The sequence below is a fragment of the Ceratotherium simum genome, chromosome 7 (genome assembly GCF_057802395.1).
Source record: "Ceratotherium simum simum isolate JZ-2026a chromosome 7, ASM5780239v1, whole genome shotgun sequence".
Classification (NCBI taxonomy): Eukaryota; Metazoa; Chordata; class Mammalia; order Perissodactyla; family Rhinocerotidae; genus Ceratotherium; species Ceratotherium simum.
In genome coordinates, this window is record NC_141906.1 from 28,604,576 (window position 1) to 28,627,437 (window position 22,862).

The window sequence follows — 22,862 nt, forward strand, 5'->3', positions numbered from 1 at the left end:
TGGCCTGTTTCAAGTTCCTCAAACACATCGAACCTTAGCCACCTCACAGCCTTTGTATCTGCTGCTGCTTCTGCCTGAAACACTCTTTCCCACATTCCTCATAGGGCTCGCCTCACACCCTTCCAGATATAGTTCAAGATTACCTCCTCAGAAACGCCTACTCTGACCAGCCCCTGCGGTGCAGGGTTGGACCATACACATATCTGCCTACTCCTGCCCCATAGGACTGTAAGTTTTCAGAGGTCAGGGGCTGTGCCTTATTCATCTCCGGGAAAGGAGGATCTAGCCATAGGCCTGTACTTAGGAAGTGCTCAGTAAAAGCTCGTTGACATGAGTTAATTCATTTGATCACTCAAATATTTTTTGAGTAATAACTATGTGCTGGGAAATTGGCTGAACAGAAAATGAGCCCCTGACCCCTAGGGGGGTCTGCTAGACCTATGCTCTGAGCCAGAGGTCTTAAACTCAAATGGCAAAGTGGACAGATGATAGGTAATAAAATTAAGAGAAGGGGGAGTAATAGGGAGTGGTGAGGACTGTGGCACACTGGAGAGCAGGCAGGAAGGTGGACTCAGTATTGCTGGATCACTTTTAAGAGAAGAAGGAAAATTGGACTATTATATGACACATCCCTTTTTTTTAGTATTAGCAACTAATTTTTTTTTTTTTTTTGGTGTGGAAGACTGACCCTGAGCTGTTACCCATCTTCCTCTTTTTGCTGAGGAAGATTGGCCCTGAGCTAACACCTGTGCCCATCTTCCTCCATTTTGTATATGCGATGCCGCCACAGCATGGCTTGACAAGTGGTGTATCAGTCCATGCTCAGGATTCGAACCTGCAAACCCCAGGCCGCCGAAGCAGAGCGCACGAACTTAACCACTATGCCACCAGGCCGGGGCATTAGCAACTAATCTTTGAAAGTATAAAACCCTGTATAGGCCACACAAAATACACCTGCAGCCTAAATTAATCACTCAGACTGCTGGTTTGTCATTTCTGCCTAAGCCAGCCCACCTGCCTGTTCACTCATTTGTCTAAGAGAACGCACAAGAAGAAAGGAAAGTAGGGGCCGGCCCGGTGGCACAAGTGGTTGCGTGCGCGCGCTCCGCTGCAGCGGCCCGGGGTTCGCTGGTTCAGATCCCGGGCGCGCACCGACGCACTGCTTGGCAAGCCATGCTGTGGCAGCGTCCCGTATAAAGTGGAGGAAGATGGGCACAGATGTTAGCCCAGGGCCGTCTTCCTCAGCAAAAAAAGAAGGAGGATTGGCGGATGTTAGCACAGGGCTGATCTCCTCACAAAAAAAAAAAAAAGGAAAGTAGAGCACGCTTAACACAACTTCCTTTAAACTTGACTGCATCATTTCTCTTAGCCACCACGTGGTTTCTTGGGGGTATAGGTGCGTAACACATTTGGTACAAAGAGCCTAGGTCTTGGAGGCAGGAAGTGAGGGTCTGTTACCAATTCACACCAAGACCTTGAACCTTTTGGAGCATGCTGCATTTCCTGTGAGGCTAAAATGGTATCTGGGAACTAAAAATAGAATTACCCTATGATCTAGCAATTCCACTTCTGAGTATATACCAAAAAAAATTTGAAAGCAGGGTCTCAAAGAGATATTTGTACACCCATGTTCATAGGAGCACTATCACAATAGCCAAAAAGGTGGAAGCAACCCAAGTGACTGTGGACAGATGAATGGATAGCAAAAGGTGGTATATTCATACAATGGAATATTATTCAGTCTCAAAAGGAAGAAATTCTACATGCCACAACATGGATGAACCTTGAGGACATGATGCTAAGTGAAATAAGCCAGTCACAAAAGACAAGTACTATATGATTCCCCTTATATGAGGAACCTAGAGTAGTGAACTTCATAGAGACAAAGTAGAATGATGGTTGCCAAGGGCCAGGGAGAGGGAAAGGATAGGCAGTTGTTTAATGGATATAGTTTCAATTTTGTAAAATGAAAAGCGTTCTGGAGACTGGTTGCAAAACAATGTGAATGTACCTAACACAACTGAACTGTACACTTAAAAATGGTTAAGATGGTAAATTTTAGGGCCGGCCCCGTGGCTTAGCGGTTAAGTGCTCGTGCTCCACGGCTGGCGGCCCGGGGTTCGGATCCCGGGCACGCACCGACGCGCTGCTTCTCCAGCCATGCTGAGGCCGCATTCCACATACAGCATAAAGAAGGATGTGCAGCTATGACATACAACTATCTACTAGGGCTTTGGGGGAAAAAATAAATAAATAAAATTTAAAAAAAAGATGGTAAATTTTATGTTATGTGTATTTTACCACAATTAAAAATAAACATAAATGATGTCTGGGAGACAAAACCATGGCCTAGACAACAGCATCAGCATTTTCTGATGTCAGCATCGTGATGCTGACATCAGAAAAGCCAGTTACCCTCTGGATTTCAGTCTCCCCAACTATAGGATGTGTAGGTACCAGATTATGGATCCAATTCAGCTTTCATATTCTACAAGATAGGAAAATCCTGAAACTTCACGGATCTTCCTGGATCAGAAGCCATGACTCTCAACTCAATAGCCCGTATGTTGGGTCTTCATGTGTGTGTAGCCTTTGCAAGAACTTACCACATTGTGAGTCTCAGGAGGAAACAGAGCTTTTTTTTTTTTTCCCCCCTCATCTCTGTGTCTTTTTTTAAACCTGTACACCAATCCTTTACCATGTGCCAGGTGTATCTCCCTTGAATCGCTCTTAGGGCCTTGCTCCTGATAGATATTCTGCAGATGTCAGTTAAATCGAATTGGATTAACAATTCTTATGTCTCTATCCCACTATTTGCAAGAGCTTTCACATCTATTATCTCACCTCTGCCTCACAAGAGCTCTGCTAGATAAGACAGAGGCTATACTCATTTTACAGATGAGGAAACTGAGGCTGTGGAGATGAAGTAGTAGCAACCACATCAAGCTCTCTTTCTCCTTTGGGATTTCTTCCCCATCCTTCAAGTCTAAGCTCAACTGAAATAAAAGCATCCCTGCCTTGACCAATGATGACAGCATATCATAAAGCAAGAGTTACGATTAGTCAAAAGAAAAAAAGAGAGACTCAGCTCAAAAGTTGCCCCTTCCTGAACCCTCATGCACTGCTGGTGGGAATGCAAATTAGTGGTGCCACTATGGAAAACAGTATGGAAATTTTTGAAAAAATTAAAATTAGAAATACCATATGATACAGCTATTCCACTTCTGGATATTTATCCAAAGAACATGAAAACACTAATTCAAAAGATACATGTACCCCTATGTTCATCACAGCATTGTTCACAATAGCCAAGACTTGGAAGCAACCCAAGTGCCCATCAATGGATGAATGGATAAAGAAGATGTGGTATATATACACAATGGAATACTATTCAGCCATTAAAAAAAAAGACAAAATCGTGCCATTTGCGACAACATGGATGGACCTTGAGGGTATTATGCTGAGTGAAATAAGTCAGACAGAGAAAGACAAGTACCATATGATTTCACTCATATGTGTAACATAAACAGACAAACAAGCACACAGATAAGGAGAACAGATTGGTGGTTACCAGAGAGGAAGGGAGTGGTGGGGAGGATGAAAGGAGTAAAAGGGCACATATGTATGGTGATGGATAAAAAATAGACTATTGGTGGTGAGCACGATGCAGTCTATACAGAAACTGATATATAATAATGTACACCTGAAATTTACACAATATTATAAACCAATACGACCTCATTAGAATATCTCAAAAAAAAAGTTGCCCTTCCTTCCCTAAATTGCCTTGTCTGTACCTTAGATTACTTCTATAACTGGATTATGTTTATCTAATAAGGGGCTGGCCCCGTGGCTTAGCGGTTAAGTGTGCACACTCCGCTACCGGCAGCCCCGGTTCAGATCCCGGGCGCACACCGACATACAGCTTGTCCGGCCATGCTGAGGCAGAGTCCCACATACAGCAACTAGCAGGCTGTGCAATTATGACATACAACTATCTACTGGGGCTTTGGGGAGAAAAAAAAAGGGTGGGGGGAAAGGAGGAGGATTGGCAATAGATGTTAGCTCAGAGCCGGTGTTCCTCAGCAAAAACAGGAGGATTGGCGTGGATGTTAGCTAGGGCTGATCTTCCTCACACACACACACAAAAAAATTATCTAATAAGTATCTTCCCCATTAGCCTCTTTGCTCATCAAGGACTGTGCTTTATTCATCTTTATATTCTCCCAGGCTAGGACTTTACCTAGTACATAGCTGGTACTCAGTGAAAGTGAATGAATGGGGGCCAGCCCAGTGGTGGTTAGGTTCGTGCACTCCACTTTGGCAGCCTGAGGTTTGCAGGTTCAGACCCCAGACGTGGACCTACACGCACTTATCAAGCCATGCTGTGGCAGGTGTCCCACATATAAAGTAGAGGAAGATGGGCATGGATGTTAGCCCGGGCCAATCTTTCTCAGCAAAAAGAGGAAGATAGGCAACAGATGTGAGCTCAGGGCTAATCTTCCTCCCCACCACCAAAAAAAAAAGGGAATGAATGAATGGTGTGTGTTCTGTTCAGCAGCCTAGCTGTCCTTCCTGTACACCACAGGGCTTCTGTTTACCAAAAGCTTTCATTTGGAAAGGGAGGGAATCTTCAGTAGAAGTGTAATGAAGGTCCTAAATCAGCTCAGAAACATGTAGGAATCCCTGAGTTTGGGCTGTGTTATCAGTGGCGCTCCCTGGTGTCCAAAAATGGCAAGTACAGTCATCACTGGGAAGGTAGGGAATGAAGAGAGACATGGTGGCCTCTAACAACTATTCCCAGGCTAGTTTCACAAACAGAATCATCTCCCCTTCCAGAATCAGTTGTAGAATCTTACTGCCAATGTTCATTCATTTAACATCTACTGAGTACCTGTTCTTAACGACCCAGTTCCTACCCTCAAAGAGCTCTGTTTTTAGGGGAAATATGTATATATGAAGAGTAATTAGTACTTGTTGACAATGTCTTGAGAGGAATTGGTACAGGGGCAGGTGAGGGAGCACAGAGGAGGGATAAGTAACCGCCTAAAGCAGAGAGGCTGTGCAGAGGCATATGGATTGGATGGGGTGAGACGGAGGGGTTCTGGAATTAGACTGCCTAGATTCACATCCTGGCTCTGCTGTATGACTCGGGGCAAGCTGAGTTGCTCCTAGAACACACCGGGGCTGAAGGAGAAATTTCCCAGAGGAGATTATGCCAGATGACCTGAATGCCACCCAATTTGGAGAAGCTCAAAGATACAAAGGTGTCCTGGAAGCAAACAGGACAGCTATTGTTCTGCCTGCCTGGGAGGAGGCACCCTCCTGGAGGATGGGGCATGCCCTTGGCTCTCCTAATCCTATCCAGTTGGTTCCTCAGAGGGAATCAGGAACAATGAGCAGAGGACACGACTCTAGAACTTTGTTTCATTTGCCACTTCCCCTGTTCACTCTTTCTGCTATCTCCTGTTTTGCTTATCACTTTCTCATGTCACAAAATGGGACATCGGGCTTGTCTTTGGGGGTAGCAATGAAGGGGAGACTCCTACTTCTACTCTTCAGGCAGGCTGAGAGAAGAGACCAGGGAATCAAGAGGAGCCCGAAGAAGGCTGAGTCTTTGGAGCCACGTCAGAGACAAAGGGAAACTCAGATGTAGAGTTAACTTGAAGAGGTTAGGACTGGGACTGAGCAGAAGACCCTTGTGGGCCACTGGTGAACTCCAGGAGCTGGAGCTCGGTGAGGGCTGGGCTGGGGAGACCCGTTTGGAAGACACCAAGGCAGGAGTGAGTGAGAAAGGCAGGGCCTTTCTCCTCCTCCTTGTCTCCACCCTGCTCTTTTAGGGGAACTGAGTCAGCTTTAGCATTTTCACCTTGAGAAAGAGGGAAGAATTGGTGAGGGGGAAAAACCTGAGAACATCATGGGTGTATGAAGAAATTAACTAATGTTTATGTGTTGTAGTCTGGGCAACCTGCTAGCCACTCCATTTATTATCTCATTTAATCCTCATGATCCCACAGAGCACAAAGTACTGTCATTTCTGTTTTAAAATGAAACTAAATGGCTCTGTTATATGCTCTTGTAGCAGTCTGTACTTTTGTATGATTACCTGTTTAAGAGCTATTTCCAGGGGCTGGCCCCACGGTGTAGCGGTTAAGATTGCGCGTTCTGCTTCAGCGGCCTGGGTTCACAGGTTCGGATCCCACTCACCAGCCTCGCTGTGGCGGCAACCCACATATAAAGTAGAGGAAGTTGGCACAGATGTTAGCTCAGAGCTAATCTTCCTCAAGCAAAAAAGGAGGAAGACTGGCAACAGATGTTAGCTCAGAGCTAATCTTCCTCAGCAAAAAAAAAAAACAAAAAGAAACCAAAAAAAAAGATTTATCTCCCTTGCTATTTACATCTGGATAGGGACTTGTCTATGTTTTCACCACTGCATTAATGGCATATGACACTGTACCTGGCCCAGAGAAGGTTTTCACTAAGTATGTGTTCAAAGAATGAATGAGAGAAGTCATGTAACTTGTAATTTGTCAAAGACCACAGTGTAAGTGGTACAACCAGGATTTGAATCCTGAACTGTTTGGCTCCAGAAACTGTCTGTGGTCTCTCTATTCTACCCCCACCAAGTGCTTCATATGTTGTCTCACTTATAAATGTTCTGGCTCGGTGTCCTTGTCTCTCTGCTGCTTGTGAACACAAATGTACACCGTGTACCAAGAACTCACCTATGCAGGGAAAGCAAGTGAGAGAGTAGGAAGAAGAAAAGCCCTCTTCCTACCCTCTTCAGCTCAGCATCCTCCTCCTCCAAGAAGCCTTTGCAGACAGACCCACCAGTCCTCCTGACTCTCTCTCCTCTGGCCTTACTGGCCCTTCCTACATCTGTGCCACAAAAGTGACTCCAAGTCACCTGGCCTCTGGTGGTTCTACACATATGAGTGCTTTATTAATGCAATTTAATTCCACAGATGTATACTGAAGGCAACTGTGTGCTCAGGCCTGCTTGTGCCAGGACCAGTGGGTGGACACAGAGATGAATCAGACACAACCTCAAAGGACTTACAGTCAGTGGGGGAGACAGACATTAGGCACAGATACAATTAACTAGAACACAAAGCAAGATGACCTAAATGGTATGAAAGAACGATGAGCAGTGTGCTACCTACATAAACCTTAACTACTTAATTATTATTCTGAAGAATGTATCATAGAAGGTTAGAGCTCAAAGCTATCATCTGGTTCAACTCCTTGTTTTCCACTGGAGGAGTCTGAGACCCAGAGAAGGGTGAGGCCTAGCCTAAAGTCTCACTAGCCAGTCTGGCTGAGCCAAGACTAGACTTCAGATCTTTTGAAGCCCAGCCCAGGGCTGTTTCCCCCTCCGGTAGCTTCACATGCAGAAGTCCCATATCCCACTAGACCATGAGATCCTCAAGGCCAAGTCAGGATCTCCCACTAAGCAAACCGAACCAGGGCCACAACCAGGGCTCAGGAAATGCAGTCTGACCCCAGGCTGCCAATCCAGGTTTTTTGTCTACTGCACCTAATGTGTATCCTACTATGCCCCTAAAATTGATTTTAAAATATTTTTTGCAGGAAATTTTTTTTTAAATGAACTTTTTATCTAGAACACTAGCATATAAATCACATAAAAGCAAACCAACTCTGGCTGAAGGGGAAGAAGGCCAAAGCGCCGCTATTTTCCTGTCCTCAAGTCCTGGGAAGGGAACTCTAGGAACACAGCTCAAAAACCTGTGTTCTGAGACACAATTTTTAACGGCTTCATAGAAGCCGTAGTAGCATGTGGTCCTTCTCTAAACCATGTCTTTTACGGAAACTCACAATTCTTTCTTCATCATCAAATGCCGAGCACTAGCCATGTACTCCCAGTAGGGTATGAAGGGAAATGAGGTTTTCCCCTTGCCTTGCTTGTTTTCCTCTTCTCCATAGGGTGGAGTTTGTCCCAAGTGGCAAGGGAGGAAAGAGACCCAAACTCTGCCTCGGGGCGGGGAGGGGGGGTCGGGGGGGGGTGGTCAGATGAAGCCTTTCCGGAAGGATCATGGAGGATGAATTCATCTACTGAGCTATTTACCAGCCTGAATCTGATAGAAGCTCTAACTTTGCTGTCCCATACCATACCCACCAGCCACATGTACTATTGAGCAATTGAAATGTGTCTAGCCAAAATTCAGACGTACTTTAAGTGTAGAACACACACCAGATTTCAAAGACTTAGTACACAAAAAGAATGTAAAATGTCCAATTCATTTTTATAATCAATAATTTTTATATTGATTACATGTTGAATGATAATATTTTGGATATGTTGTGCTAAGTAAAATATATTATTAAAATTAATTTTACCTGTTTCTTTTTACTTTTTAAAAAATGTCACCAGTAGAAAATGTGAAGTTACATACGTGGCTCACATTATATATTCGTTGGACAGCACTGGGAGAGACTATCAAGGGCATGGCAGAGGTAGTGTGTGTTGTTGGAAGGAGGGATCGTGGCAGCCAGGCAGGGAATAGTCCATTAGGGCCAGATTGTGAAAGACTGAGTCGATTTCGTGTGGCAGTCAATACAGGAAAGAAGTCAGGCAGAGAGAATGAAATCCGCAAAGACCCAAAGATGGGGGCAGGCACCTTGGGTTTAGGGAACTCATTCTTACAATTTTGTTTTGTTTTGTTTTTCTTTAAGGTATTTGTTGAGTATTTACTTTGAGCCAGGCATTGACAGCAGGTCTTTCACATCCATTCTCATGTTATCTGCACAACTATAGGATTAAGGAGAGGTTATTCTATTTTACCAAAGACAGAACTGAGGCTCAAAAGGGTTAAACTACTTATTCTCAGAGGTGTTCCTCCTCTTTATTTGGAAAGCCTCTAGGAGACAGGGAGCCTGTCTTTAAGCGCTTCTCCGTTTTCCTCCACTGCACTTAGCACGGAGCCCTGCACGTGATTGGCGCTTACAAAGTTTGTGTTGAACCGACATCTCAAGTCAGAGCTCCACGCGCAAGTCCTGGGAGCAGAAGCACCAGAGGGCGCCCACGAGTCCGCCCAACCGCCGGTCCCCAGGGCCCCGGGACGATCTCAGGCCTGGGTGCGGCCCTTCAGTCTCAAGCAGTTGCGCGCCCCGGCGAGAAGAGGAGGCAAGGGGAGCCCCACGTTCTCCGTCCGCCCCGGCCCCTCCCCAGAGCCCAAGCGCGCGGAGCCGCCGGGTGCGGAACGACGACAGGACATCCTGTTTTTTGGGGCCCGCGGCTCCGCCTGCGCCTCTGCTGATCTCGTCTTCCCCCGGGTGCTGACGCCAGCTCCCCTTCCCCCAGTCTCCGCACCCTCCCCAGGGGTCTGGGGCCTTCCCACTGCTGAATCACCACCACCCTGCATTCCCCCGGGGCTCGGGGCAGGGGTGGGGACTGCCCCAGCCTGATCCATTCTGGCCAGCCCCCAGCCTTGGCCATCGCTCTATCCCTGGGCTTAACTGAAGGCACTAGGCCTAGGGGCGCCTGTTCTCAGCATCTTCCCGCGGGGGTTAGTGGGCGCGAGATACGGGGAGGGGGACAAAAGCCTAGCGCCTCTACTGGGGTGGGGGTGACCAGGAGGAGAGAAGGAGGCTTGACCTCATGGGCCTCACAGGCAGAAGGCTGGGGTGGGGAGCCCGGCACTGGGCAATGGGCGAGGCTGGTGGGGGGAGACCGGGGTGGGGGGACCGGCCCGCGGACTTCCTGGTCGCGCCCCGCCCCGGCCCGCCCCCGTGCCCCGCCCCGGCCGCCGGCCCGCCCCCCCCACTTCCTCCGGCCTCCCGCTCTCACTTCCTTCTCGAGCGCCGAGCCGCTGCCGCCGCCCCCAGCTCCCCCGCGGCGGGGAGGGCACCAGGTGAGGCCCGGCGCGGGCCGGCGGGCTGGGGGGTCCGGGGGAGGGGAGCCCGGCCGGCCCGGGACTGGGCGCGGGCGCGGACCCGGGAAGTTTGCTGGCGGGAGGCCGCGGGCGGGAGCGTCTCGGCTCCCTCCAAGTTGGGCGGGCGCGGCCGGCCGGGCGGGGCGGGGACCCGGCCACTGAGAGCGGGGCGGCTCGGTGAGGGTGGGTTCCTGTACCCAGGGCGGCTGTACCGGCTCCCGGGAGCCGCGAGGGACCCCTGAGGTCTGAGGGCTTCCCAGTCCGAGAGAAAAGCCTCTGAAGGAGAAGAGCTCAGAGCTGGCAGATGGGCCTCCGAGGTGGGGTGCCCTCGGAAGTTGGGGAGGGTGTACCGAAGTGTGTGAGAGGAGGGGGCCTCTGGGCCGGAGAAGGCGCCCCTCTGCTCTGGCAGTTGTGACACTTGTGGGGTTCAGAGGGAGCGGCGTCTGTAGCCTCTGAAGCCCTGGACCTCGGAGAAAGCTTCTTCCCTGGAAGACCGACCCGCGCTAGCAGGCTGCAGCGGAGGGTCCTCTGCGCTCAGGAGGGCGGGGGGCGCCCTGCTGACCCTAGTCTTTCTCTCTGTATGTCTGTTTTTCTGAGGCCCTGCCTCTCCATCCCTGGAACCAAGCTACAGGTATTTAGTGAGCAAACATCCGCTGTGCCTAGCTGACGGGTGCCTGGCCTTGCTTTTTTGGGGGTAAACTGAGGAAGGAAAGGGCCCAGTCTTGTCCTGTGTCTAGAAGTAGAAGGACTCTCATTCAGAGGTACTGATGGTCCCTGACAAGATGGCATCGCTGAGAGCAGGACTATTTTCAGGAGATGGAGAGAACAGGGCTTCTGGGAGGCAGCTGAGGCCCTGGCCTTGGGAAATGATTGGGAGCCGTCTCCTAGTCTTTTATGCCCTGCTCCCTTGTTAGTCCCTGAATTCTATACATTCTCATTCTGTCTGACTCCATTCCTTCTTCAGACTCTACCCACAAACCCTCCATCTCCCTCTTTCTCACATCTTCTTCAGTTTTTTTCCCTCAAACACACAGTCATACCCGAGCCCTGACCTCTCACCTACCCTGCCCCTCTGTCCATCTCTGTCCCCTGCAGCTGCCCCCTCCCTTCCTTGCCCAGCTTCTGGCTCCCACACACATATCCACCCTCTTGCTTCTTCCATCTCCCCTCATTCCTCTCTGTCTCCTTCTCTTTCAGCCACTTATCTCCAGCTTGGGGGTCAGGATCTGCTGTAGAAGACTTGGTGAGTTTGAGAGCCCTTTCAAACCTCCCTAGCTCAGAGAGACAGGCTGCAACTTCCCAGTGATAGAGATGATTAAAGGGCTGGAAAACCTCTCTCTATGTGTATGCCTGTGCAAGTGTCTGTGTCTACATCTTTATCTCTTGGAGACAAAATAACTGCCCTCGGCCTTGAGAGGGCTCAGAGCAGGGGAAGCCAGCAGAATGAAGGGAACCTGCAGTGGGTGAGGTTGTGGTTAGGCAGGAGGAAGCAGTCTGTAGCAGTCAGGGTAGAGTGACACAGGAATAAGACTGGTGAGAGAGGCCGTGGGAAATCAAAATCACCCAGCCCCTGGGGTGCTTGATCAAGAGGCCGGGCCTGGAGGCTGGGGGACAGCCTGAATGTGCCTGACTCCAGTGCTTACTGGTTCCAGCACTGTCTGGTGGGGAGAATGGGACTAGGTCAGCTAGATGTGATGGAAGGAAGCGGGGGGAGCAAAGGCAGGATTCTGGAGGGAAGACTATAGCTGGCCTAACTTCAGTTTTAACTGTTTTAGTTCCAATTCAGGAAAAGAAGAGGGGTGGGAGTCAAAGGCGTCTGACCCTTCTTCCCGGCTGCCTTCCGGGGCCTGCCCAGGCTGGGTACCCACGTGTCCTGGGCTGCATCATGGCCTTGGTGACGAGGAAGCCATCTGGAGTCTGCTGACCCCTCTGCCTCAGGCATCCTTAATATTCCCCCTCGTACCTAGGACCATACTCCCTCTCTTACAAGAATTTCTCCTGAGTCTAACTTCAGCCCACACTGACTCTGTAAGCTCTTGTTGTCCCCATTCTAGAGCTCCTTCCTCAAGCCTTTGGGATGCATGCTGAGAGGTCCTGCTTCTCTCCACATTCTTCAGTCTACTCTTCATTTCTCTCCATTAGAAAAAAAGAGAAGTGGAGGGGAGCAAGTGCTACTTTTTTGGGATTCCCAAGCACAGCTAGATTTAAGGGCTATCCACGATCCCCATTCTGTCCTCTTTCCTCTCACAGTTGTCCCTCTCCCATGAATTGTCCCTTCTTCCAGTCCTGTCCTTCCACCCACCTGTCTCTCCTACTCTTGTTTCTGGAAGGTATAGGGGGCTGGGCCCCAGGAGGAAATCCCAGGGACCTGCAAAAAATCCCAGCTCAAGAAAGGATGTGCATGCAAGGCACTTTCCCAGCATTAAGGCTCAGTAAAAAACCACCCAGGAGTCCTGGCTCCCCACCTGCCAAACCAGTACTTATTTTAGGATTCTACATAACTGAGCAGTCCACAGGGCTCTGAGGGTGAACATAGGATGGATGAGACGGGTTCTCCCAGGCAAGATCTGGCCCCACTGGAGGTTTGAGCTAATTGCAAGAAAGTTATTGCTGGGGGCCGGCCTGGTGGCACAAGCAGATAAGTGTGCGTGCGCTCTGCTGCGGCAGCCCGGGGTTCATGGGTTCGCATCCCGGGCGTGCACCGACACACCGCTTGTCACGCCATGCTGTGGTGGCGTCCCATATAAAGTAGAGGAAGATGGGCACGGATGTTAGCTCAGGGCCAATCTTCCTTGGCAAAAAAAAAAGGATCAGCATCAGATGTTAGCTCAGGGCTGATCTCCCTCACAAAAAAAAACAAAACAAAACAAAAAAGAAAGTCATTGCTGGAAAAATATGACCAGGGTGGGAGGGATCTAAATGGGAAAATATCATGTGGTGGGGGTAGGGTGGGCTGCAACCTAGGAGACTACCCGTTGAGCTCTTGACTAATGAAATACGGTCAAGGTCATGGCATGAAAAGAAGTGGCTGATATAAGATGGTCACAGATCCTGGCTGGGAATCTAGGATGTGGAGAGTTGTTTCTGGATGTTATGTCAGGTGAGGTGGCTGGTGTGAACTTCTCGGGGGTCATGAGCAGGAAGATATGAGAGGTTGTGGCTAGAGTCAGACAGTTGGGAAGATATTAGAATGGTGGTAGCTGGGGAGCTGGGCAGGAAATGGGGGCCCGGCCCCACACTGAAGACCCCTCCCTCCATACACAGTGTAGACCCATTAATGGTGAGGCTTGTAGGGGTCTATGAGTAGGGAAAGCAAAGACAAAACCTGGGCTACCTCCTTAGAACAGCTCGGTTTTCCTGTCCAGGGTCCAGCTTCCTCTTTTGTCCTCATCTCATGGGGGGAGGGTATCTCCCCAGGAGCTAGAGGCTAGAGGAGGAGCTCCTCAGCTGGGGCAGGGCCGGTGTGGCTGGCTGTCCGGTAGTGGTAGTTCTAAATCATGGACACTGCAGTATGGGCTAGGCACGAGAGCCTGGGAACTTAAAATCTAAAAGGGCTCAGATGTCAACCTGACTCCTTTGGCCCATTTCCTGAAGGGATAAACCATGGTAAAGTCATCCTGAATGAGGTCAGAGAGATGATGGGCCCATTCCTAGGCCAGAGTAACAATCCTCACCTTCTCTTCTTTGTGAAAGTGACAGCAGGCTGGAGGTTAGGAGACCCAGGTCTTTGTCCTGGATTTGCTCCCAACTCTCTGTATAACGCTGATCAACTTGGTGTCTCGTCGCTCAGCTTCAGCATTAAGGAGTTGCTCATCAATACCTCCACAGAGCAGAGAGAAGACTGAGAGCTCTGACTCTCCTTCCCCCAAGAGGCTCCTCAGAGTAGGGCCCCCACTCTGGGCCCTCCTGTCTCAGGCCAGCCTTGATCTGACAGGTGCGAGTAGTTTCTAAGTATCTGCCCAGGGACAGGAACTGTGGCCCCTTTCTCCAAAGCACAAGGATTGTTACAGGTTGAGAGATGAGAAGCGGACAGCGAGTGTTAGGGATTTTGCAAGACAGGGACAGCAAGATGGGGGAGCACCGTGTGCCCTGCTCCAGCTCTGCCCCACTGACAGTGGAAAATAGACGCCGGAGTTTCCTCCCTCATGTTTTTTTCCCTTGTGGAAACCCCCGCAGGCCTGGGGCAGGGCTGAAGGGCCAGGGCGGCCCTGGGTCTCTCTGAGGGTATTTTCAGGTGGGCGAGGCAGGACTGGGAGGATGGCACTTCTGTACAGCCTTGTGTGAAATGAGCAAAGGCAAAGGAAGTGCCACTTCACAGGCCTTTCATGGGGCCCCGGGACTGCGAGCTAGGCGGGAGGAAGCAAGTGTTCAGCCTTCCTCTGTGCTGCCTAGTGGGGGAGGGGGCAGCCTCCTTAGCTCCCCCAGCCACAGCTTCCCAGGCCTTGGGGCTCACCCTTTGTGGAGCCCCTCAGGTGCTGGGATGGTGAGAGGAGAAGGAAGGGAACTGGCACTTCGTAAAGGGGGCCCAGCCCCCCATAGCCTTCCCAGCTGTAACTGTCTTGTTTCCTTCTCCTCTTCAGCCCCTAGTGGGTAGAGTCAACTGTCTCTCGCTCTTACCCTACCTGCTGCAGTGTAGGATCCTCTGCAGGGGCTGAGGGGGGGAGAATGGCAAGAGGTGGAGAAGTCTCCAACAGGGATTTTTTTTTTTTTAAGGCTGGGAGCTAGGCTCTCTTGGGTTCTGTCCCTGCAGATGGGGAGAAGGGGAAGAAAGAGAGACTCAGCCCTTGGCCTGGTCCCAGCCCCACACTGACCTCATGTCTCCCCCAGCTTCCTCCTCCCAGCCCAGCTGCAGCCAGCTGCAGCCCCTTTGAGCCTCTATACATCACCTCTCCTCCTCCCCTCCCTTCAAAACAAACAAACAAACAGACTTGCAGAGCTGCTAAAGCCTTTTCGCCTCCTTCCTTGAACAAGGGTCTTCAGATGTTCCCAATCCTTCCCCTTATTAGGACCACTTTTCCTACTCATCTTCCTCATCACCTCTGGGCTAGCTATGCCTGCTTCACCCCTCACCCTTCCAGTTAAGGACAGGGCAGTCTAGCCTGCTACCCTAAATTGTGCCCCTCAGGGGGAGGAGGAAGTTGGTTGCCCTTGTCTTGTGTCTCCTGGGCCTAGAGGCTCTTCCTTGTTCCCAGAATCAAAGTTTGTGAATTGATGGGGGAGGAGATGTGTGTCAGTCTGCAGCTTTTGCTCAGTCCCGTGCTGAGTTTCTGGAAGTAAGCAGAAGGACAGACTTCCCTCCTCATGAGGCATCCAATTAGTTCAGGGCAATGAACAGTACAGTGCTGGGGAAGGTAGGGCAGGAGAATGGGTTGCTATGGTGTCCTGGAGAAGCTAGGGAACAGAACTGGGCCCTGAAGGACTGGGAGGATCTGAAGGGGCCAGCAGAATTCCAGGAAGAGAAACTCTCATGTGCAAAGACATGAAGGACGATTTGAGTTCATTCAGCAGCCTAGGGGACACAGATCAGCCAGGACCTTGTCCTCTAGGCCCTCCTAGTCTAGCAACAAGAGATAAGATTCAGATCAACCTCCGTGTGATACAAGATAGAATGTGCCTGTGAGAGAAACAGGGACCAGAACTTGTATGGGATAAGTCAATTGTGACTTGGGTGATTTACCAAAACTTTCCTGGAGGAGGTGGCCATGGTGCTTCGACCAAGGTGGGGTCCCTTGAAGCAATTGGAGCCTTGTGAGCTGCTGAGGGGGGGTTGGAGGATGGAAGAGGGGGAGAAATGCTGGATTCCATGGGGACAACGAAGACTGCTGCTTGGTGTGTTTTGGGGAAGAGAATGTGGAGGCTGCTTGTGGAGGATCAGGGTAATGTGGCCAGAGCTCAGGATCGGGATGCCCAGAGATGGAGTATAGTTAGAATGAGTTTCAGGGAGGGCTGCAGAAGGGGAGCCCCATGTCAGGGAGGCAGGTTAGAAGGCTGTAGTAAGTTCCCATTGCCTCCACACTCCCCCATCTCTTAGGGCCCGTTCCTCCCCTCCCCCACTCCCAGTTGGGACACTTCCCCTGCCATAACGGCCACAGAGATCTGGCAATCAGGCAGTCCACTGCTTCCTTTCCTTCCCCCATTCTGGGCCTGCTTGGGCCACACCCCAAGACCAGGCCCCACTGGGTACAAGCTGTGCTTCAGGGACCACATGCAGACAGAGTTACCCACCATGAGCTGTGCTCCCATGGGCTGTGCTACCTGCCAGAGCTAGGCAAGCTGGCACTAGGAAGAGAGATTTTTGCCTATCCCAGTTAAAGCTTTTGGCTGCCATTGCTGTTCAAAGAGATTCAGCATTGCAGTGTTGGCTGTGGGGGTGTTAGTCCAATTCTGGGCTTCCGAGGCGTCTGTCCAGATCTCAGTAATGGGGGCAGAAGCAAGAGGATCAGAAGGCAGTGGTTGCACACTCCTGGTGCCCGGCCCTGGACTCAGCTTTTCCAGGGGTGTCAAGAGCAGCTCAAGCTCCAGTACTGGGGAGTGTCCACAAGCTAGGAAACTTACATATGACTATTGGAGAAGGAGAATCACACGGAACCAAAGAAGGGTTAAAAGGGGTGGCCGTGCTATGGAAGTTCAAAGAAAGGAGAATTCAGTAGCCTCATGGGACTGTAAGACTTAAGCTAGGCCTTGAGAAGTCAGGAAGATATGAGAGGGGAGAGGGAATGGCAGCTGACAGAAGAACAACGGAAGGAACAAGAGTAAAAGTTCAGAGGCAAGAATGATCCTGTCTTGTTTACAGAGGTCAATGAAGACCCCTCTGGAGCAGGGAGCTGGGAACTCACATTCACAAAACACACATATACTGCATATTATCACACTTAATCCTTATAACAACCTCGTAAGGTTGGTACTATTACTTAGGTCATAAGTGGCAGAACTAGGATTTAAACCCTGGTCCGTCTGACTCCAAAACGCCTACCAAATTATGAAGAACTCTGAACATCAAGATGAGGGACCAGGCATAATCTGAATTAAGTTGGGAATAAAAAGCCAGAACAAGTCATTGTATTTGGCAAATACTATACAGATCTGCAAACGTTAATTTATTTACTAAAAAAAGTTCTTTAAAAAAAAAAAAGTCACGTAATGAATAAGTTACAGTTGATCCCGAACCCCAGGCAGGCCACTCTCCTTGCTTGGCCCCCTGCAGCACTGACTGTCTCTTCTTCCTATGTGGCACAGGTTAGACCCTACCTTTTGGCATGGGCCCTCCTTAAATGTGCTATGGGAACTTATTTGACCCAGTTCAGGCCACAGGATTTCAGAGAAAAGAGTTGTCCTGGGAGAGAGGATAAGGGTCTGAACTAGACCTGAAGAGGGAGAATTGGGCCAATACCACCACTCAGACACCTGCATACTCAGTGCTTCCTGCCTCTTGGGATGAAAGGTTTTGCTCTTGTCACTTCCTGTGTGCACAGCACGTCCCAATTCACAAAGCACATTCATTCCCATGCTTGGGATCCTTGATGCTGCCCTTTAAGGCAGGGAGGGCAAGTATTATCACTCTTGTTGTACAGATGAAGAAACTGAGGCTCCAGGAAGGGAAGTGTCTTACTTGCTCAAGGTCACGAAGTCAGCTGGTGAGGGGTAACTTGGAGGCTGTGTGACGCATTGAAGAAAACACAGGACTCTGGATTGCAAAACTGGGGTTTGTGTCCTGGCTCCTGTACTAACTAGCTGTGTGGTGTTGGGTTACTTTAACTGCTCTGAGTTTGTTTCCTTATGAGTAAATAGGAATAATACCAATAGGTTGTTATAAAGATCAAATAACATAATACCATGTGATCTATGAAGTGTTGTACCTTGTGAGGCCTTGTTATCCAAGGGCAACGTCAGCAGGTGAACCCAAGAGGTCAGACTCAGGTATCCTGTGCTCTTGGCCTGATGCCACACTGCCTCTACCCTGCTTGTTTCTGACACTACCTCACTCATAATCCTTTTCCGGTGTCAGTCCCTGTTCCCTCGCCAACCCGGAAGCTACCCTCTCCCTCCCCGCTCTTTTGAGGGCTGATTTACTGATTGCTCGTTGATAACCCCTCCCTAGAGAGCTGCCTGGAGCCGCTGTACTTCCAGTCTCTTGGGCCTTGTGACTGCTGGCCAGAGTTCCCTCCTTGCCTTCCTGCCTGGGCCAGCCCAGTGCTGGGCTTGTGGGGGAAGAGTTCCCACCCCCTGCTCTGTGGGGAATTGAAGAATTTAACAGGCCTAGGAGTTCTGCTCTTGAAATGCCAGGGTCTCCCAGATAATCCAGTGGACACGAGTAATGACACCAACCCACCCAAGATGCTCTCTCCTTTCCCCAGGGAAGGAGCCACAGAATCCTGAGCAGATGAATGTGCCCTACATTGCCCCCATGTGCCTAGGCATTATGCATCTGCTAACCGACTTCACCCCCACCCCATGCTCCTGGGGGCCTTTCCTACACCCATCATCCTATCCCCTGCTCCCGGGGCTCTTAATGTCTCATTTTATCCAGCTACTGCTTTTATCTCAGGCATTTTTCTCTCCATTTCATGCATTGGGAAACTGAGGCCCAGAGAGAGTAAGTGCCTCATTCTTGGTTACAGTGAGTCAGCAGCTGAGAGAGCTGGGGCTAGGACTTAGGTTTGGTCCCTTGACTTCCAGTCTGAAGTTCTCTCCACTGCCCTAGAGGGTCCTCATCTCCTTCCCAGACCCATTCCCCAGGCTCTCTATCCTCTCTACTGAGGTTGAACATATACTTATTCATGCAAATAAGATGGAAATATTTTTAATGCGAACCAGAGTGGCAACCTCATAGGGTGAAACCATTTCCCTTTGAGCTGGTTCCAGAGAAAGCTGGGGCCTGGAAGGAAGGTCGACCCAAGCTCTGGGTCCTATGCAGGTCTCACAAAACCAGAGTTGCCCCCCACTTCGATTTTTGAGGCTTTTGAACCGACGGTTGAGAGGTCAGGCTAGGAGTGGGGCAGGCAAGAGGTTCTCAGACCAGGGTGCAGCCTTGCAGTGTATAAAGTAAAATGGAGAAAATGAGCGGGTGGTGGTGGTGCTTGGGCGGAGCTAGGGATTCTTAGAGATCTGGATGTGTCTAAAACAGGTCTGTTGCCTCCCAGGGAGCGGGGACCTGGTTGTGGGAGAGAGTCAGGGGAAGGAAGTCATACACTGGCCAGCAAAAAGTCCCCCATGGCTGAGAGGAAGTAGCCAATGAGAGGAGGACCCTTGCCACGGCAGCATAAATAATCACAGTGTTTCCGGAAGCACTGTCTTGTTCCAGAACTCAGAAGAGCAGTTCCTCACCCCGAGGCCCTGTGAGCTGCAGAGGGGACCAGGGTAATTGCTGGAACTGGGACTGCTTCTCTCATACTCACCCCACTAATAATTACAGCAGCCCCTTTATTGGGCACTTCCTGTGTGCCACGCCTCATGCCAAATGCTTTCTATACGTTAGCTCATGTCATACTGTGAGCAATTCTAACACAATAGGCAAGATCATCCTATTTTACTGATGAGAAAATTGAGGCTCAGGAAACTTAAACATGTTGCCCAAGATGATACATGACTAATTAGTGGAGCTGGGATTAGAATCCCTGGCCAGGGCTGGCCCCGTGACGTAGCAGTTAAGTTCTCGCACTCTGCTTTGCCGGCCCGGGGTTCGCAGGTTCGGATCCTGGGCGCGGACCTATTCACTGCTCATCAAGCCTTGCTATGGCAGGCGTCCCATATAAAGTAGAGGAAGATGGGCACGGATGTTAGCCCAGGACTAACATCCTCAGCAAAAAGAGGAGGATTGGCAACAGATGTTAGCTCAGGGCTAATCTTCCTCACCAAAAAAAAAAAAAAGAAAGAAAGAAAGAAAAGAAAAGAATCCCTGGCCAGTCTGACTCTAGCACGTGTTCTCAGCAACTGTGCTTTAACGGCATTGTGTTTTCTATCCAAGAGTCTGGAAGCCCTGAAATTCTTCAGAGGCCCATGCCATAGTCTCAGGAAAGAGACCGTTAAGGGGAGAATCAAGTTTTTGTCTTACTCTTCTGTTCATCCCTCTTGGCTGGGCTTGGAGGATCTGCTTTACTCCACCAAGGGCCTCTAGGGAAGATGCTAATGTCTGGGAGCCACAGTCTCTGTCCCCTTCATCAGTACATACTCAGATTCCAGATCAAATCTCAGCCCTGGCTCAATCTCCATTATTCCCCTGTACTGAGTTGCCAACCTGGGTATGTGTGGCCAGATAAGGTTTATTTTGCTTGCAAGAATGATGGAGTGAGCTCTTCCTCCTTTTCCCTAAGGCACCCTGGACTGAGACAGGGCAGCCATCTAGAGAATTGTTCTCCTTACTCATCAGGTTTCTCATTGTGCCTTTTGGCTTACACTCAGTAGCCAAGATGTCAGGTTTGGAAGTGAAACATCAGTGCACTGGGCAGGGTGGGCCCTGAGTTGGGAGAGATTCCACCCATGGCTGCATCTCAGAGTGACCTGGGACAGCTGCCCTGTGCCAGACACCCTCTCCAGTCTGCTCAGAGGGAGATGTCCGTATCTGGTAGAGGATCGGGTAGATTCCTACACTTGTACACCCTCCTTTTGTGTCTATACTGCCTGGAGGAAAAATAAAAGTAGCTAATACTTATTGAATGCTTATTATGACCAGGCACTGTTCTAAATGCTTTACAGGTATTAATTTATATAGTCCTCACAACAACCCAATGAGGGAGGTATTACTTTGTCCTCATTTTACAGAAAAGAAAACTGAGGCATAGAGAGGTTAAGTAATTTGGCCAAGGTCACACTGCTAGGAAATAGCAGAACCAAGATTTGACCTTAGTTGGTCTGGCACCAGCACTTATGTGCTTCACATAACATAGTACACATTATAGTGCCGGCCTCCTTACATCTGAGCATCTTTGCTTGATCTCAGGGCCTCTCTCGTGTGTCTGTCTCTCTGAGGTCTGTCTTTCTTTTTTTTTTAATTTTATTTATTTATTTTTTCCCCCAAAGCCCCAGTAGATAGTTGTATGTCATAGCTGCACATCCTTCTAGTTGCTGTATGTGGGACGCGGCCTCAGCATGGCCTGAGAAGTGGTGCGTCGGTGCGTGCCCGGGATCCGAACGCGGGCTGCCAGCAGTGGAGCACACGCACTTAACCACTAAGCCACGGGGCCGGCCCTCTGAGGTCTGTCTTGATGGGATTGCAGGATGGTGTCAGGTTAAGAAAACAGGAGCTAGTTTCCCTCCGTATGCCCCCATCCTTTCTTCCCAATTGGCAGACACCTCCCTAACCAAGAGTGTCCCTCTCATCTGTTCATAGGTCACTGCATCCAGAGGGGCCCAGAACGGGGAGGAGGCATTGCCTCCACTGCAGCAGCTGCACCCACGATGCAGAGCATCAAGTGTGTGGTGGTGGGCGACGGGGCTGTGGGCAAGACATGCCTGCTCATCTGCTACACGACTAACGCCTTCCCCAAGGAATACATCCCCACAGTGTTCGACAATTACAGCGCCCAGAGCGCAGTGGATGGGCGCACAGTGAACCTGAACCTGTGGGACACAGCGGGCCAGGAGGAATACGACCGCCTCCGCACACTCTCCTACCCTCAGACCAACGTCTTTGTCATCTGTTTCTCCATTGCCAGCCCACCCTCCTATGAGAATGTGCGGCACAAATGGCACCCAGAGGTGTGCCACCACTGCCCCGACGTGCCCATCCTCCTGGTGGGCACCAAGAAGGACCTGAGAGCCCAGCCTGATACCCTACGGCGCCTCAAGGAGCAGGGCCAGGCGCCCATCACACCGCAGCAGGGCCAGGCACTGGCCAAGCAGATCCATGCTGTGCGCTACCTCGAGTGCTCGGCCCTGCAGCAGGACGGCGTCAAAGAAGTGTTTGCTGAGGCTGTCCGGGCCGTGCTCAACCCCACGCCAATCAAGCGTGGGCGGTCCTGCGTCCTCTTGTGACCCTGGCGCTCAGCTTGGAGGCTGCCCCCTGCCCCCCCACCAGTTGTGCCTTGGCGCCTTGTCTGCCCCCAGCTGTGCCTTAAGGACTAATTCTGGCACCCCTTGCCAGGGAGCTCTCTGAATGCCTATTTCTCCTTAAGGAGGCCCACAGGAAAAGGGCTTTGGGCCCTGCCCCACTCTGCTTGGGAACCCCAGGTATTCTCGAGAGCTCACCCAGGCCAAGGTTGGACCCCTCCCCAAGAAGCCAAACCAGTGCTCCCTCCCCACTTTCCCCTACTGACCAGCTGATCCAGCTTTCCACACAGATGTTGCTGCCTATTGTGGTGCCTTCTCTCAGGTTAGGAGCACTCAGCCGTCCCTAACCTCTCCCTCGCTACTCTTCGAATTGCTACCCCTCAAGATGCTCTCTCCCTTCCCCAAAGAAAGAGCCACAGAATCCTGAGATGAATGTGCCTTAACCTACCCCACGTGCCCAGGCCTTATGCATCCGCTGACTGACTCAGCCCCCAACCCCCCACCGGGGCTCCTGGGGGGCCTTTCCTACCCCCATCAGCAGCAATAAAACCTCCTGTCTCCAGTGGCCCCGGCTCCTCCCTGTGTGCTGGGCACTGGGGGTTGGGCAGGGGATGGGCATGGGTTAGGGCTCCCCAGAGACTGGGAGCCTTTTGTTTCCTGCAAGAGGGGACAGGAGACAATAGGCTTCATTGTGGTCCCCTCACCCCCCAATTTCCCTAACAAAGCTCTGGGCTCCCTTGGAGGAGCCAGTCTTGCTCTGGGGCCCAGCTACAGACTCTGTAGTAGACTGGGATGCAAAGCATGAGGAAAGACTTCCTGATCTAGGGCTCAGAAAGGGAGCGGTTGAGAGCCATCAGCCTGCAGGCAGGTGTTCTCACAGTCATGCATCTGAGAGCTGTCCCCTTACACCCCAAGGGGACTGATCTTTACTGACAGTTGGGGGCTGGAACCCAGGCATTTGCCTCAACCCAAGACTCTCCTAGG

The 22,862-nt window shown here is 50.6% G+C and overlaps 1 protein-coding gene across 1 annotated transcript; it reads left to right on the plus strand.

Moving 5' to 3' along the window:
• Nucleotides 1-9,707: 9,707 nt before the first annotated feature.
• RHOG (ras homolog family member G) lies at nucleotides 9,708-22,443 on the plus strand. The gene is made up of 2 exons (XM_087433368.1): nucleotides 9,708-9,872; nucleotides 21,220-22,443. The coding sequence occupies exon 2, from the start codon at nucleotides 21,288-21,290 to the stop codon at nucleotides 21,861-21,863; it is 576 nt and encodes a 191-aa protein (XP_087289494.1). The 5' UTR covers nucleotides 9,708-9,872; nucleotides 21,220-21,287; the 3' UTR covers nucleotides 21,864-22,443.
• Nucleotides 22,444-22,862: the final 419 nt, after the last annotated feature.

Bases quoted from the DNA above. Each gene is read 5' to 3' on its own strand.
- RHOG (XM_087433368.1), top strand. From the start codon at position 21,288: ATGCAGAGCATCAAGTGTGTGGTGGTGGGCGACGGGGCTGTGGGCAAG.